The sequence below is a fragment of the Aquarana catesbeiana genome, linkage group LG05, assembly GCF_042186555.1.
Source record: "Aquarana catesbeiana isolate 2022-GZ linkage group LG05, ASM4218655v1, whole genome shotgun sequence".
NCBI classification, from domain to species: domain Eukaryota; kingdom Metazoa; phylum Chordata; class Amphibia; order Anura; family Ranidae; genus Aquarana; species Aquarana catesbeiana.
In genome coordinates, this window is record NC_133328.1 from 202,740,917 (window position 1) to 202,753,824 (window position 12,908).

General features: G+C 40.5%; 1 protein-coding gene across 1 annotated transcript in view; it reads left to right on the forward strand.

Moving 5' to 3' along the window:
- Positions 1 to 12,908, forward strand: part of VPS41 (VPS41 subunit of HOPS complex) — a gene marked incomplete in the record, with an annotated part of 438,130 nt that overhangs the window by 176,150 nt on the left and 249,072 nt on the right. Inside the window, 2 exon segments of the mRNA XM_073630486.1 lie at positions 7,076 to 7,222; positions 12,392 to 12,458. Of these exon segments, the coding sequence (XP_073486587.1) occupies positions 7,076 to 7,222; positions 12,392 to 12,458 (214 nt within the window).

Below are 12,908 nucleotides of genomic sequence, written 5' to 3' on the forward strand. Positions count from 1 at the left end.
CCCCCCCATCTCTCCTCATTGGCTCACTGAGTTTGATTGACAGCAGTGGGAGCCAATGGCACCCGCTGTGTCTCAGCAAATCAGGTGGGAGAGTCCTGGACATCCAAATCTCTCCTGCAACATCACTGGATCAAGATGGGACTCAGGTAAGTATTAGGAGAGCTGCTGCACACAGAATGTTTTTATATCTTAATGCATAGAATACATTAAGATAAAAAACCTTCTGCCTTTAGAACCACTTTAAAAGTATCTCCATGCATGCTGGAAATCCCCAATTCCAAATACATTTTAGAGCCCTTTTACTACCCACACTACACTCATAACAAACATATTTTATGTAAGTTACTGCATGTATTTATGCACAATATGTACATTTTAACAGGCATCTATGTAAGTTTTTGTGTGTTCTAAATCACATTTTTGATTATGCAAAGTGAAAGGGAAATGTTTGAAATATAAAATTGGCATCATGGGAGCAGCAAAGCTAGACCCAGAAGCTGTGTTTTTTAGTGTCCATCTTCCTGTAGTAAACACCCTTGCATTACTGCATGGGAATGCATGTCAACTAAACGTCCATTTTTTGGGGGGACAAAATATTAAATGGTAATTTTGTTTTTGTTTTTTTTGTTTTTTATATAAAATAACAATAAACCTATGCTTGCATACAAAACAAAAACTTTTTTTTTTTTATTCTGTTTTCCATTGGGGAGACTTACCTTTGCTTCCGATCTCCAATTACTATTCTGGTGATAACATTTCATTTTGGTTTTCTGTATCTTTCTATATCAGAGACAATAAACTAGTAGTGAGGGTGAATCTCAGACAAAAAAAAAGTTGTAACCTTTCCAATTTCTACAAAAAAAAAAAAAAAAAACCCCAAAAAAAGTTTTTTGACCTTACATCCTCTTTACCCACTTGAGCCCTAGGTGGCATTTTAAAATAGCACTGGTGCAATGGGTATTTGTTCCATCACCATGGAGAGTCTGAGCACAGCTTAAGGCTGGAACTACCAGCTAATTGTTCCAGCTCCTAGATTTTGGATCTTGCTACACACTGCTCCAAAGGAGCTTTTGTAACCATTCATTTATCTTATTATGTAGTAAAGTGATATCACACGTGATTTCACAGCACTTTCTCCAAGTATGGGGGCTTGGTATAGAGCTGAAGCAGCTGTTACTGGCCTCTCTCTGCAGCAACAGATTATGCCCATAGTGATCTATTGTTGGCTTACTACACAGTGCTCTACAGGAGTGTTTGTAGCAGATCATTGTAAACACAGTATTTTGGGAGTTAAGTGACCTAAAAAGTAGAAAAAAGTAAAATATACCATGGATAGATATTTTTTTTTTAAAAATACCCCCCAGAATTTTACCTAGGACCCAGCAATGACGTGTTGATGATCTGGATATTTGCATTCACTGTACAAGTGATGCAATGCAATATCATTTGTAATTTTAGTGATCACAAACCTGTGAAAGTCATTATTGTGCTAATTTGTGCCCTCATCAGCCCTCACTCGAGTCATCACCTGATCCAGCTCTGTGGCCATCTCTAGCTGCTCTCTCCCTGCTCTCACTCATTGGCCCCTGCTACTGATGGGGGCGGGGCCGATCCATGCTGTGTTTGTCTATGGATGCAGGCAGCCTAGCCCGCACGTGTGCCCCCATAGGAAGCTGTTTCTTATAGGGGTGCCTGGAAAAGTGGAGTAACCAGGAGCACTGATGGGACCCCAGAGGTGGCGTATCGGGGCAACACTGCAGTTCCATTCTCCAGAGCAGGTAAGTATAACATGTTAGAAAAAAAAAATTAAGACTTTACAAACACTTTAATGTTTTGTTTTGCCAGTAAAATTAATTTTTTCCCCTGTGTATGTTAAAATGTGGTATTAAAGTGGTTGTAAACCCACTTTGAAAAACAAAAACTAACACCTGCAAGACAAAGGCATAATGAGCTAGTATGCATGGCATACTAGCTCATTATGTAATACTCACCTGAGATCAAAGCCCTCGCTGCGGTGCCCGTACACAGCACTGGCCGGCAACATCGCTCCCGGGGGTTACTTCTGGGTATCGCGGCTCCGGTGCTGTAATTGGCCAGAGCTGCGGTCACATTACTCCCGCCAGTAATGGCACAATCACTGAGGCAAACGTACGTGCCATTGCTTCAGTTTGCTTCAGCGTGCATGCACCGATGACATCGGCACATGCAAGTACAGGGGATAAAGTAATATGCAAACTTTCAATTTGAGCGTTAACATTTGACTATGTTGCATAAACATCCCACTTAATGTGACTTTTGATTTGGGAGTAAGTATCTGGGGGTGCACAAATTTCACAAATGTTGTGTCTGGGGAAAAAAGTACAGGAAAAAGCACTTTTTTATTTTTTCCAGTTTTGCACCATTTAAAAAAAAAAAAAAAAAAAAAAAAAAGTAAATGAAAATATAATCTACACATCTGTAAAAGAAAAAAAAAATAGTAGTATGATAGTGCAGACTGCAAATGCCATGTGGTATAAAGACACCTCCAAAACCATTCTGGGACTCAAGGAATAAGGGAGACAGCTGCCCCTGGACTGGTTAACACGCTGTCAACTAATAAGTGACACTTATAATGTCTGCGTGTTCAATATCTGTTCTGTAATGTGCAGAATAACAGAGGAGTCTCTCTGTTTAAGTGTCTTCATTTTATTCCAAATACTATAGTAATTTATTGTCTGCAGGTTCATGCAGAACCTTTTTATAGAATTGTTGCGTAGTAATTATTTATTAGTATTTTACTGAAGTGCTGTGGGAATGAGCTGTTATTTACATGACAGTGTGATGTCGAGTCAGAATAAATATTGTTATAATGGATCACTTTCTGATCACTGCCAGTACCCTTTGTCTCCACTTCAATCACATAAATAGCAACACAACCTCATGATGTGCAATGACTAAGTAAATGATTTATACAGCCATGGTCGCCTCTACATGAATAATTCAGCTATGATTGCTTCAATGACCGAGAAAAAACTTTCAAGTATTGGCTCAAATACATTATCATTTTTCTATCTTGGTTCCTATCTTTATATCAAAGTGTTTTACGTTTGAATAATAAATTGAATCCATATGTTGAAGCTAGGGCCACCAAACGGTGCTCAAAGCCCCCAACAACAAAGTTTTATTTCTTTATTTTATTTCTTTTTCTTTTTTTTTTACTGCAAATATATTTTTTTATATATTTTATGAACTGATTGTGCTTAAAGCTGTAATCTGCTTATATTCTTATATTTTGCTTCCCCTGGTTTCTCCGGACCTTCCACACCAAAATGCTAATGAAATTCTTAAGTAAAATAAAGCATACATTTCACTAAACAACTTACAGCGATTTTAAACCATCACCTTGTAACACAATGCATTCAGCTTAAGATCGAAATGAAATGCAAAACATTTCTGTATAGATCTAAAAAAGGAGTGTGTATATTTGTGTGTATGTGTAGTATATATGTTTACCCTTTTTTAGAAGTGATCACATTCCCTCTGTTCTCAAGTGCATAAGAGCTGGGGGTGGAGAAGTAAGAGTAAACTGATCTTCCCAGTGAATGGCTGTGCATTGGGGGGGGGTCAGGACAAGTCTGATCATTGGTGGAGAGCAGGCTGAGTTCCCATCACAGCTAGAGAAAATACAATGGTGTGTTCCCCTGTTTAGTGTGCTCAGTTTTAACCACTTCAGCCCCGGAAGAATTTACCCCCTTCCTAACCAGAGCACTTTTTGCAGAACGGCACTGCGTCGCTTTAACTGACAATTGCGCAGTCGTGCGACGTGGCTCCCAAACAAAATTGACGTCCTTTTTTTTTCCCACAATTAGAGCTTTCTTTTGGTGGTATTTGATCACCTCTGCAGTTTTTTATTTTTTGCGCTATAAACCAAAAAATAGCGACGATTTTGAAAAAAACGCATTATTTTTTACTTTTTGCTATAATACATATCCCCAAAAAATATATAAAAAAACATTTTTTTTCCTCAGTTTAGACCGATACGTATTCTTATATTTTTCGTAAAAAAAATCGCAATAAGCATTTGGTTTGCGCAAAAATTATGTCTACAAAATAGGGGATAGTTTTATGGCATTTTTATTAAAATTTTTTTTTTACTAGTAATGGTGATGATCAGCAATTTTTATCGTGACTGCGACATGGCAGACACATCGAACAATTTTGACACATTTTTGGGACCATTGGCATTAATACAGCGATCAATGCTATAAAATTGCATTGATTACTGTAAAAATGTCAATGGCAATGTAGAGGTTAACCACTAGGTGACGCTGTAGGGGTTAAGTGTGTCCTAGGGAGTGATTCTAACTGGGGGGAGGGGCTATGTGTGACACATCACTGATCACCGCTCCTGATTACAGGGAGCGTGATCAGTGTCGGTGTCATTAGGCAGAACGGGGAGATGCTTTTTCCTCACCGTGAGACGATCGCGGGTATGCCCGTGGACATAGAGTCCGCAGGATCCGCGATCCCGGTCACGGAGCTCCTGGCGCGCCTCTTAAAGGGCAACATACAGGTACGTTAATCTGCCTGTACGTGCCCTTCTGCCACAGTATATCTGTGTGAGGTGGTCGGGAAGCGGTTAATAGGAAAGCAGAGGGACTGGCAGGAACACCAGAGATTTCACACAAAGAAAGCAATAAAAACAGAACACTTTTTCTTAAAAAGTACATGGTACAGCAGGCACGTGTCAGGAATATAAAATGCTGGGTTTACCTACTCTTTAATTTAGTCCCAGTGACATTATTACTGGGTCTCTGTGCTTTTCTGTGTGAGGCGAGGAGAGCTGATTACTGGCATATCTCCGTGTTTACATGTGACCTGCTGTGATTGGACACAGCCGAGCACATGGTTAAAGAGCCGCGGAAATGGCTCTTTACAGAGATCGGGGTCGCACCATGTCCTACCACACTGCGCACCCGTTCTGGGACGCCGTTTTATGACGTAAGAACGAGAACTGCCCCGCCGTCATTTGATGGTGGGTGGGCGGCAAGCAGTTAATCAGCACAGTTGTCCGAAAATACAATACAAATACAGTACAACACATTACATCACATCCTTATTTTTATTCTGTCGTACAAGAGTTTTCTTCACTTTAGTAAACTGTTCATTTTCAAAATGAGACTGGCACCCAAAAAAAAAAAAACGGCCGATTTTTGGATTTTGTGTAAAGGCCATTAGGCAGGCTGCATTTGTATTGGAAATGCCTATACATGATTGAAAGAACTGAAATCCAATAAATGCAAGGAACAGCTCAGAGACAAAGACTGGGGAGGAAAGCTATAAATCAGTGGTCTCCAAACTGCCGCCCTCTATCCAGCCCTTGGGACACTACAACTGATACTAATGATGGGGCACCTTTCCTCCCACAGACACCAGTGATGGGCTGCTATTCCTCCCACAGACACCAGTGATGGGCTGCTATTCCTCTCGCATACACCAATGATGGGGCACTTTTCCTCCCACTGACATGAATGATGGGGTGCTAGTCCTCCCACTGACACCAGTGGTGGGGCACTGTTTTCCCTACAGACACCAATTCCAGGGTGCTATTCATCCCACTGATATCAACAATGGGGCACTTTTAGTCCCATGGATACCAACAATAGGGCACTATTCCTTCCACTGATTTTCTACTTACACTGGCCACAGTCTGTGCCCCCAAAACTATGAAAGACAGTAAACAGGCCCTTTGTTTATAAATTTTGGAGACCCTTGTTATAGATAAACATTTCTTAACCTTTTTACCTCAGAGGAACCCTTTAAAAAAATTAGTGGGTTTTAAGGAACCCCTACTAAAACTAATTGGGGATTAGTGGGAAAAATGCTTTGACCTTAGTGGTCAGGGAAGAATTGCACCCCCCCTTACCTAACCTTTTAGTTACATCTGACATTTCTGTCACATTTCACATGCAATTTTTTTAGAATGCAGAGATCCCAGAGTGTCAGAGGTGATTAACCACTTGCCGACCAGGCCATTGCCGAAAGATGGCAACAGCGCGGTTGGCTAGTTCTGGGTGGACGTCCGTGGGACGTCATTCCAGAATGTTGCTCCCGCGCGCCTCCGGGAACATCTGTGGCCGCCGGGTCCAAAGGAACCGACACATCATGGATCACGGTAAGTAGCCGCTGATCGCGGCCGTTTACCATGTGATCATTCCGTCAAATGACTGAGCGATCACTTGTAAACCGGTGTCACGTCATGACGCCGGTTCCTCCCTCCCCTCTCTGTACCGATCGGTACAGTGCGAGGGGAGAGATGACAGCAGCGCTGTGGGCTGGATGTTTAGTGCCCACAGCGCTGCTCAATGTCAATAATTGCAATACTCGGCCAATACTCTGCAACACTGCAAAACTCTACCAATACTCTACCAATACTCTGCAATAAATTTTTACAGAAACAAAGAATTTTTTTCTTTTAATTGAATTTTCAGTCTTTTTTGATTTATAGCGCAAAAAATATACCACCAAAAGAAAGCTCTATTTGTGTGAAAAAAGGACAAAAATTTCATATGGGTACAGTGTTGCATGACTGAGTAATTGTCATTCAAAGTGTGAGAGCACCGAAAGCTGAAAATTGGTCTGGTTAGGAAGGGGTTTAAGTGCCCAGTTGTCAAGTGGTTTTCTGAGTGAGAAGTCCACAGTGGCTGCATCTGTTTCCAACTGGAAATTGTTATTGTCAAGAAGCACATTGAAATATAAAAAGAACAAGCAAATAATTTTTTTTTATCCCAGAGTTTTGTGTTTAAAAACATTCGTTCTTCTGAAAGCCTGCCCGGTGCTTTGGAAATAATGGAACTAGATGTTGTTTGTTGCTTTCCTCCTCCTTACCTGTTATTAACTGCAGTTCTACCAAGTAGTTCTTTCTTTTCAGTATGTAAATTTGCTTTTTAGCTTATCTGCAAGTGGGAGGTTTACATATGAGTGATTTGAATAGAAATATAGTATACCAAATGATACAAATGGAAGTTTTCTTGTGCACGGTTTGTTATAGCTTAATAACTTTGACATCTGTTTTATCATTGTGTGTTGTATGTAGGGTGTAAAGATACTTGACATAATCACAAGGCAAAGGATAACTAATGTTCCCAGAGATGATACGAGCCTACGCCCAGACATGTACCCCTGCAGTCTCTTTTGGAAAAACGGTCTGACTCTCGTCATTGGATGGGGCAAATCTGTTAAGGTAATTGTGTAACTTATAACTTTAATTTTCTTGTTGGTCCCATTCTAATTTATGGTGTAACTGAGCACTTTCAGACTCTTTCTGCCGATTGCAATTAATATTTTTTACCGATTTTTAATGTTGGTGACATTGGACACACTCACATTGTTCAGTCTGGACATAATCTACTATTATCTTTTTATTATGTTAAATTCCCTTGCAACTGCAAAAAATTAAACTGTATGTGAGCATTCTCCATCACTTTCAACCAAGATGGACAGTCCATTTTTTAGAAGAACATGAACCTGGGCATCCGTCCAGTCACGTTTTTGCTAAGAAAAAACAGATTTGAGTTTACATCCATCCTCTGTTTAGTTATGTTTTATTTACATCTGTTTATATCCATTTTTCGTCCGCTTTCATTTTTTAAACCGAACAAGAGTCATAATGGAAGTAGACAAAAACTGATGTAAATGGACGTTGTCTGTTTACATCTGTTTGCCCATAGGAATGTATTGCTGTCTGTGTTTCATTCATCAACAGACGGATGGAAAGCAAACGGAATGCCCATCCCATATTGAAGAGGCCTCAATCATAAAAATCTCTTCAAGTGCAACTTAAATAAGTTATTGCACTATAGATCTGCTCATAACATATCAAAAATTTCTCTTAATCAGGGATGTGTTCAGGCGTGTTCGAACCTGCCAAACTATCTCACCAGGAAGCTGTCAAAGTAGACAGCCAATCATAGGCAGAGGAGGCATTTCTCACTCCACAGCAGCTTATTTATTATTATTTTTTTAATAATTTATGTGCAGCTGCATGACATACTTCTGCTGCCTATGATTGGCTGTCCACTTTGACAGCTTCCTGGCCGAATAGCTCAAACGGGTTTCTACTTGTGTCTGAAGTATTCAGGAGTAGGGATCGACTGCAGGCTCTGTCTGATAGCTTTCACTGCTATTTGTTCCCCTTCTTAGTGTTTTTTTTTTTCCTGCGTTGTTGCATAGACAACTCAAGCAAACAGTTTCTCCTTCCTTCATAGTTACATAGTAGGTGAGGTTGAAAAAAGACACAAGTCCAACCTATGTGTGTGATTATATGTCAGTATTACATTGTATATGCCTGTATGTTGTGGTCAGTCAGGTGCTTATCTAATAGTTTTTTGAAACTATCAATGCTCCCCACTGAAACCACCGCCTGTGGAAGGGAATTCCACATCCTCGCCGCTCTTACAGTAAAGAACCCTATACGCAGTTTAAGGTTAAACTTCTTTTCTTCTAATTTTAATGAGTGGCCACGTGTCTTATTAAACTCCCTTGCACAGAAAAGTTTACCCCTATTGTGGGGTCACCAGTACATTATTTGTAAATTGAAATCATATCCCCTCTCAAGCGTCTTTTCTCCAGAGAGAATAAGTTCAGTGCTTGTAACCTTTCTTCATAACTAATGTCCAGTCCCTTTTATTAGTTTTGTTGCCCTTCTATGTACTCGCTCCATTTCCAGCACATCTTTCCTGAGGACTGGTGAACTAAACAGCATACTCCAGGTGAGGCCGGACCAGAGTCTTGTAGAGTGGGAGAATTATCGCTTTATCTCTTGAGTTAATCACCTTTTTATTGCATGCCATTATTCTGTTTGCTTTGTTAGCAGCAGCTTGGTATTGCATGCCATTGCTGAGCCTCATCTACTAGGACGCCCAGGTCCTCTTCCATCCTTGATTCCCCCAGAGGTTCTCCCCCCAGTGAGTAGATTGCATTTATATTTTTGCCACCCAAATGCATTATTTTACATTTTTCCACATTAAACCTCATTTGCCATGTAGTTGCCCACCCCATTAATTTGTTCAGATCTAGTTGCAAGGTTTCCAGATCCTGCGGAGAAGTTATTGCCCTGCTTAGCTTAGTATCATCTACAAATACAGAGATTGAACAGTTTACTTCATCCTCCAGGTAATTTATGAACAAATTAAATAGGATTGGTCCCAGGACAGAACCCTGGGGGACCCCATTTTCCACCCCTACCATTCTGAGTACTCTCCATTATCACTACCCTCTGAACCAGTTTTCAATTCATGTACTCACCCTATGGCCATGCCAACAGACCTTACTTTGTACAGTAAATGTTTATGGGGAACTGTGTCAAATGCTTTTGCAAAATCCAGATACACCACGTCTACGGGCCTCCCTTTTATCAGGATGGCAGTTCACCTCCTCATATAAGGTTAATAGATTGGTTCGGCAAGAACAATTCTTCATGAATCCATGCTGATTACTGCTAATGATACCATTTTCATTATTAAAATCTTGGATATATAGTCCCTTATCATCCCCTCCAAGAGCTTGCATACTATTGATAGGCTAACTGGTCTTTAATTCCCAGGGATGTATTTTGGCCCTTTTTAAATATTGGTGCTACATTGGCTTTTCTCCAATCAGTTAGTACCATTCCAGTCAGTAGACTGTCAGTAAAAATTAGGAACAATGGTCTGGCAATTACTTGACTAAGTTCCCTAAGGACCCTCGGGTTCAACCCATCTGGTCCCGGTGTCTTATTAATGGTAAGTTTTTCAAGTCTAACTCTGCCTTCTGTTAGCCATAAGGGTGCTTCCTGTGATGTGTCATGAGGATAACCACTGCAGTTTTGGTTACTGAAGCTCCCTGATTCCCCCGTGAAGACTGAGGAGAAGAATAAATTCAATACCTTTGCCGTCTCACCATCCTTTTCCCTTCCTCATTCTTTATGGGGCCAATATGGTCTGTCCTCTTTTATTATTTATATACTTAAAGAATTTCTTGGGATTTTTTTTGCTCTCCTCCGCTATGTGTCTTTCATGTTCTATCTTAGCCACCCCAATTGCACCCTTACGTTTATTCCACCAGCATTCATTAAAAGACACAACACGGGACAGTCTGATAAATTGTACTGCCACCTGCAGGAGGGACAGCTCCTCCTGCTGTCTCTAGACCCCCCCCGACAGACAGCCATCAGTTTTGGTAAGTGACCTGGAAAAGAAGGGAGTCTTGTCTCCAACTTTGCTGGTTACTTTTCCCTCCGTCAACAAACTGTTGGTCGTTTAGGGGCAGTTAATATAGATCTTGGTGTCATCTTAATCATCCTGAAAATCAGGTGTTTCAGTGCCACAGCCCTACTTCAGACAGAACGATGGCATGCCTAAAGTGCTTGCCTGGCACGTGGATCTGCTTCGTATTCTTTCAGACACTAATTCTTGCACTTTGCCTCTCAACTGCTGAAGTCCAGCAGGTACTAATTAATGAAGGGCTGTTGAACTTGGTTCACCTATATTGATGCAAGTCCTCTTGCAAAGTGTACCTAATGTATTTAGAGGGCATATTTTTACACCTGTGGAGGGAAGATTCTTATACTTGCCTATTCTCAGAGTGTTTTGATCCAGTCACATGATAGTCTCCCAGCGGCGGCTTCAGGGGAGAGGAGAGACAGCCAATAACAAATGCCCCTGGATCCTTGGATGTAGTCAGAGCTGTCAGGGTTTTCCTGAATGCTACTTCTTCCTTATGTCTTCCTTTATTTCTCTTTATTTCTTGTGGCAACCTTGATGATCATCTCCAGCTTGATTTGTGCAACTATCCCTCAGGTCTGTTCTGTGTAGCATAAGGATCTGCATTTCCTTGTCATGTCCACTCCATCAGGGTCCATCACTGGGTTTTGCTTGTGGACATCCCATCAATATATCAAGCTCTGTGTCCCCTAATTTTTTTTTTCTGAGTTTCTTTGGACACAGTTTCCACTAGAAGTAAAGGAGTGGAACTGTCCCCTTCCAAAGTCTTTTTTCAGTCTCCCAAAGGTGGCAGTATATACCCACCAGTCCATCAAACACCATGTCACTCAAATATCAAAGAACTGTTTTCTGCTATTTGTGTGATTTTTTTTTTTTTTTTTTTTTTTTTTTTTTTTATAGCCTTAAAAGTTCACATTTCAGGAATGGTACTACATGGATAAAAAAATCTTAATACCAGTACAAATAATTCACTAGTGTATGTGATTTGTGTTATATACTATTAGCATAGTAACACTTGCATTACAGAATGGTAGGTTTGGCATTGCTGTTTTGTTTCAAAGTGGCAAGATACATCCGACAAACTCATACATTCCCATGCGTGGTTATACTAGGCTTCAAAAGGACTGTATTTCTTCGGAACTACTGGCCAGGAAATCCGTTCTGTGTTTAGTCCCTCCCAACTGTATCATCTTAATTTTACATTCCTTGGAAGTCTAACATATTAATGTGCCCGTTATGGTTTTGTGTCCACATCATAGCTTGTAGTAGTCACATGGACTAATTCCAATATAATATTTAGGGCTAACTGTTCTTATAAGTAGTTTCCTCCGTTCTAAAAAGTAAATTACCTGACCTGAGGAAGCTACATGTATTTATAGTGAAACCTCGTTAACATTACAGAACAAGTTCACTTGAATATGGCTAATTACTACTATGTCACATTATTGTGTAAATGTTATTACAATTTGACATAGTTGTGCTTACACATTATGCTTCTTTTTAAAGGGTCCATCTGGCCAAGTCTAATAATTTTTTTACTGGATAAATAAATCAGCCAATAGATAGCTATACCTCGGGGGCCGACTCTCTTGTTTTGTTTTATAGTCTTGGAAACTCTCTAGCTTAAAGATCTTAGTTCCTTCATTGTATTGTTGCATGGTAGGTGGATGAACCTGGAAACTCAAATGCAACAATTTCTTCACCTCAGCCTCCAAAAGAATAGGCTATGTTCACATCTGTGTGGATGGTTTATGCTGCTGATCTACACCTGTTCACGCAGCCACAAACCACCCCCACAGAAAAACGTTCTGCACTTTCAGTTCCTGTGCAGGCTGCGATTCCATAAATGATGCAGGAACCTTTTCCCTGCATATCAGGAGGCACGGCAGCCCATTCAAATGAGCCTCATCAATGTGAACTCAAAGCCTGGAGATGATTAAGCTTGCTGGTGTCTATAATTGGCATGTTAGTTTGTGGACTTTTTAGGCAGTTAATTTAAATGAGAAGACCTTCACAAGCAAAAAAAAGGTTTAATTCAGCAAAAGTTGAAATTATAAAAATGGTAGTTTTTCCAGATGCCATGTACAGTAGTCCAACAATGTTATCTTGTGTGTTTATGGAATAATAGCCTACTATATTTTGTTTTGCAGATTTGTGCTGTGAAAGAGCGACATCCCAATGAAATAAGAGACCTACCAAATCGTTATGTTGAGATTGGTGAGTCTTAATATCCACTTTTCTAGCCAGGATAATACAATCTGCATAGAAATCAGTAATTTATTTCTCGAACATCACGGGACACAGAGCCACAGTAATAATTGATGGGTTATCCCTCCCCTTCCAGTGATACCTCAGTTTTTACGCCAGTGTCTTAGGTGTTGGATGTGTAAAGATGTCCTGTGCTGAAGCTCCAAAGGGAATATCCTGATATCTTATACTGGGGCAAGCCAGGTGAACCGGATCCATTCAAAGTGTCCTTTCATGGCCGAATTGGAGGATACCCGGGCCTCGTGTCCGAAGAAACAAGGTTTTACCTGTAACGCTTCTCTTTTTAGAGAGCTGGACCCCGCAGATCAGAAAATGGCTTTAAATCTCCTAATTTCTGGCTGGGTGCTTTACAGGGCCAGAACTGCAGGATCCCCCTATTTGTAGGGGGCCCCAGTCTCT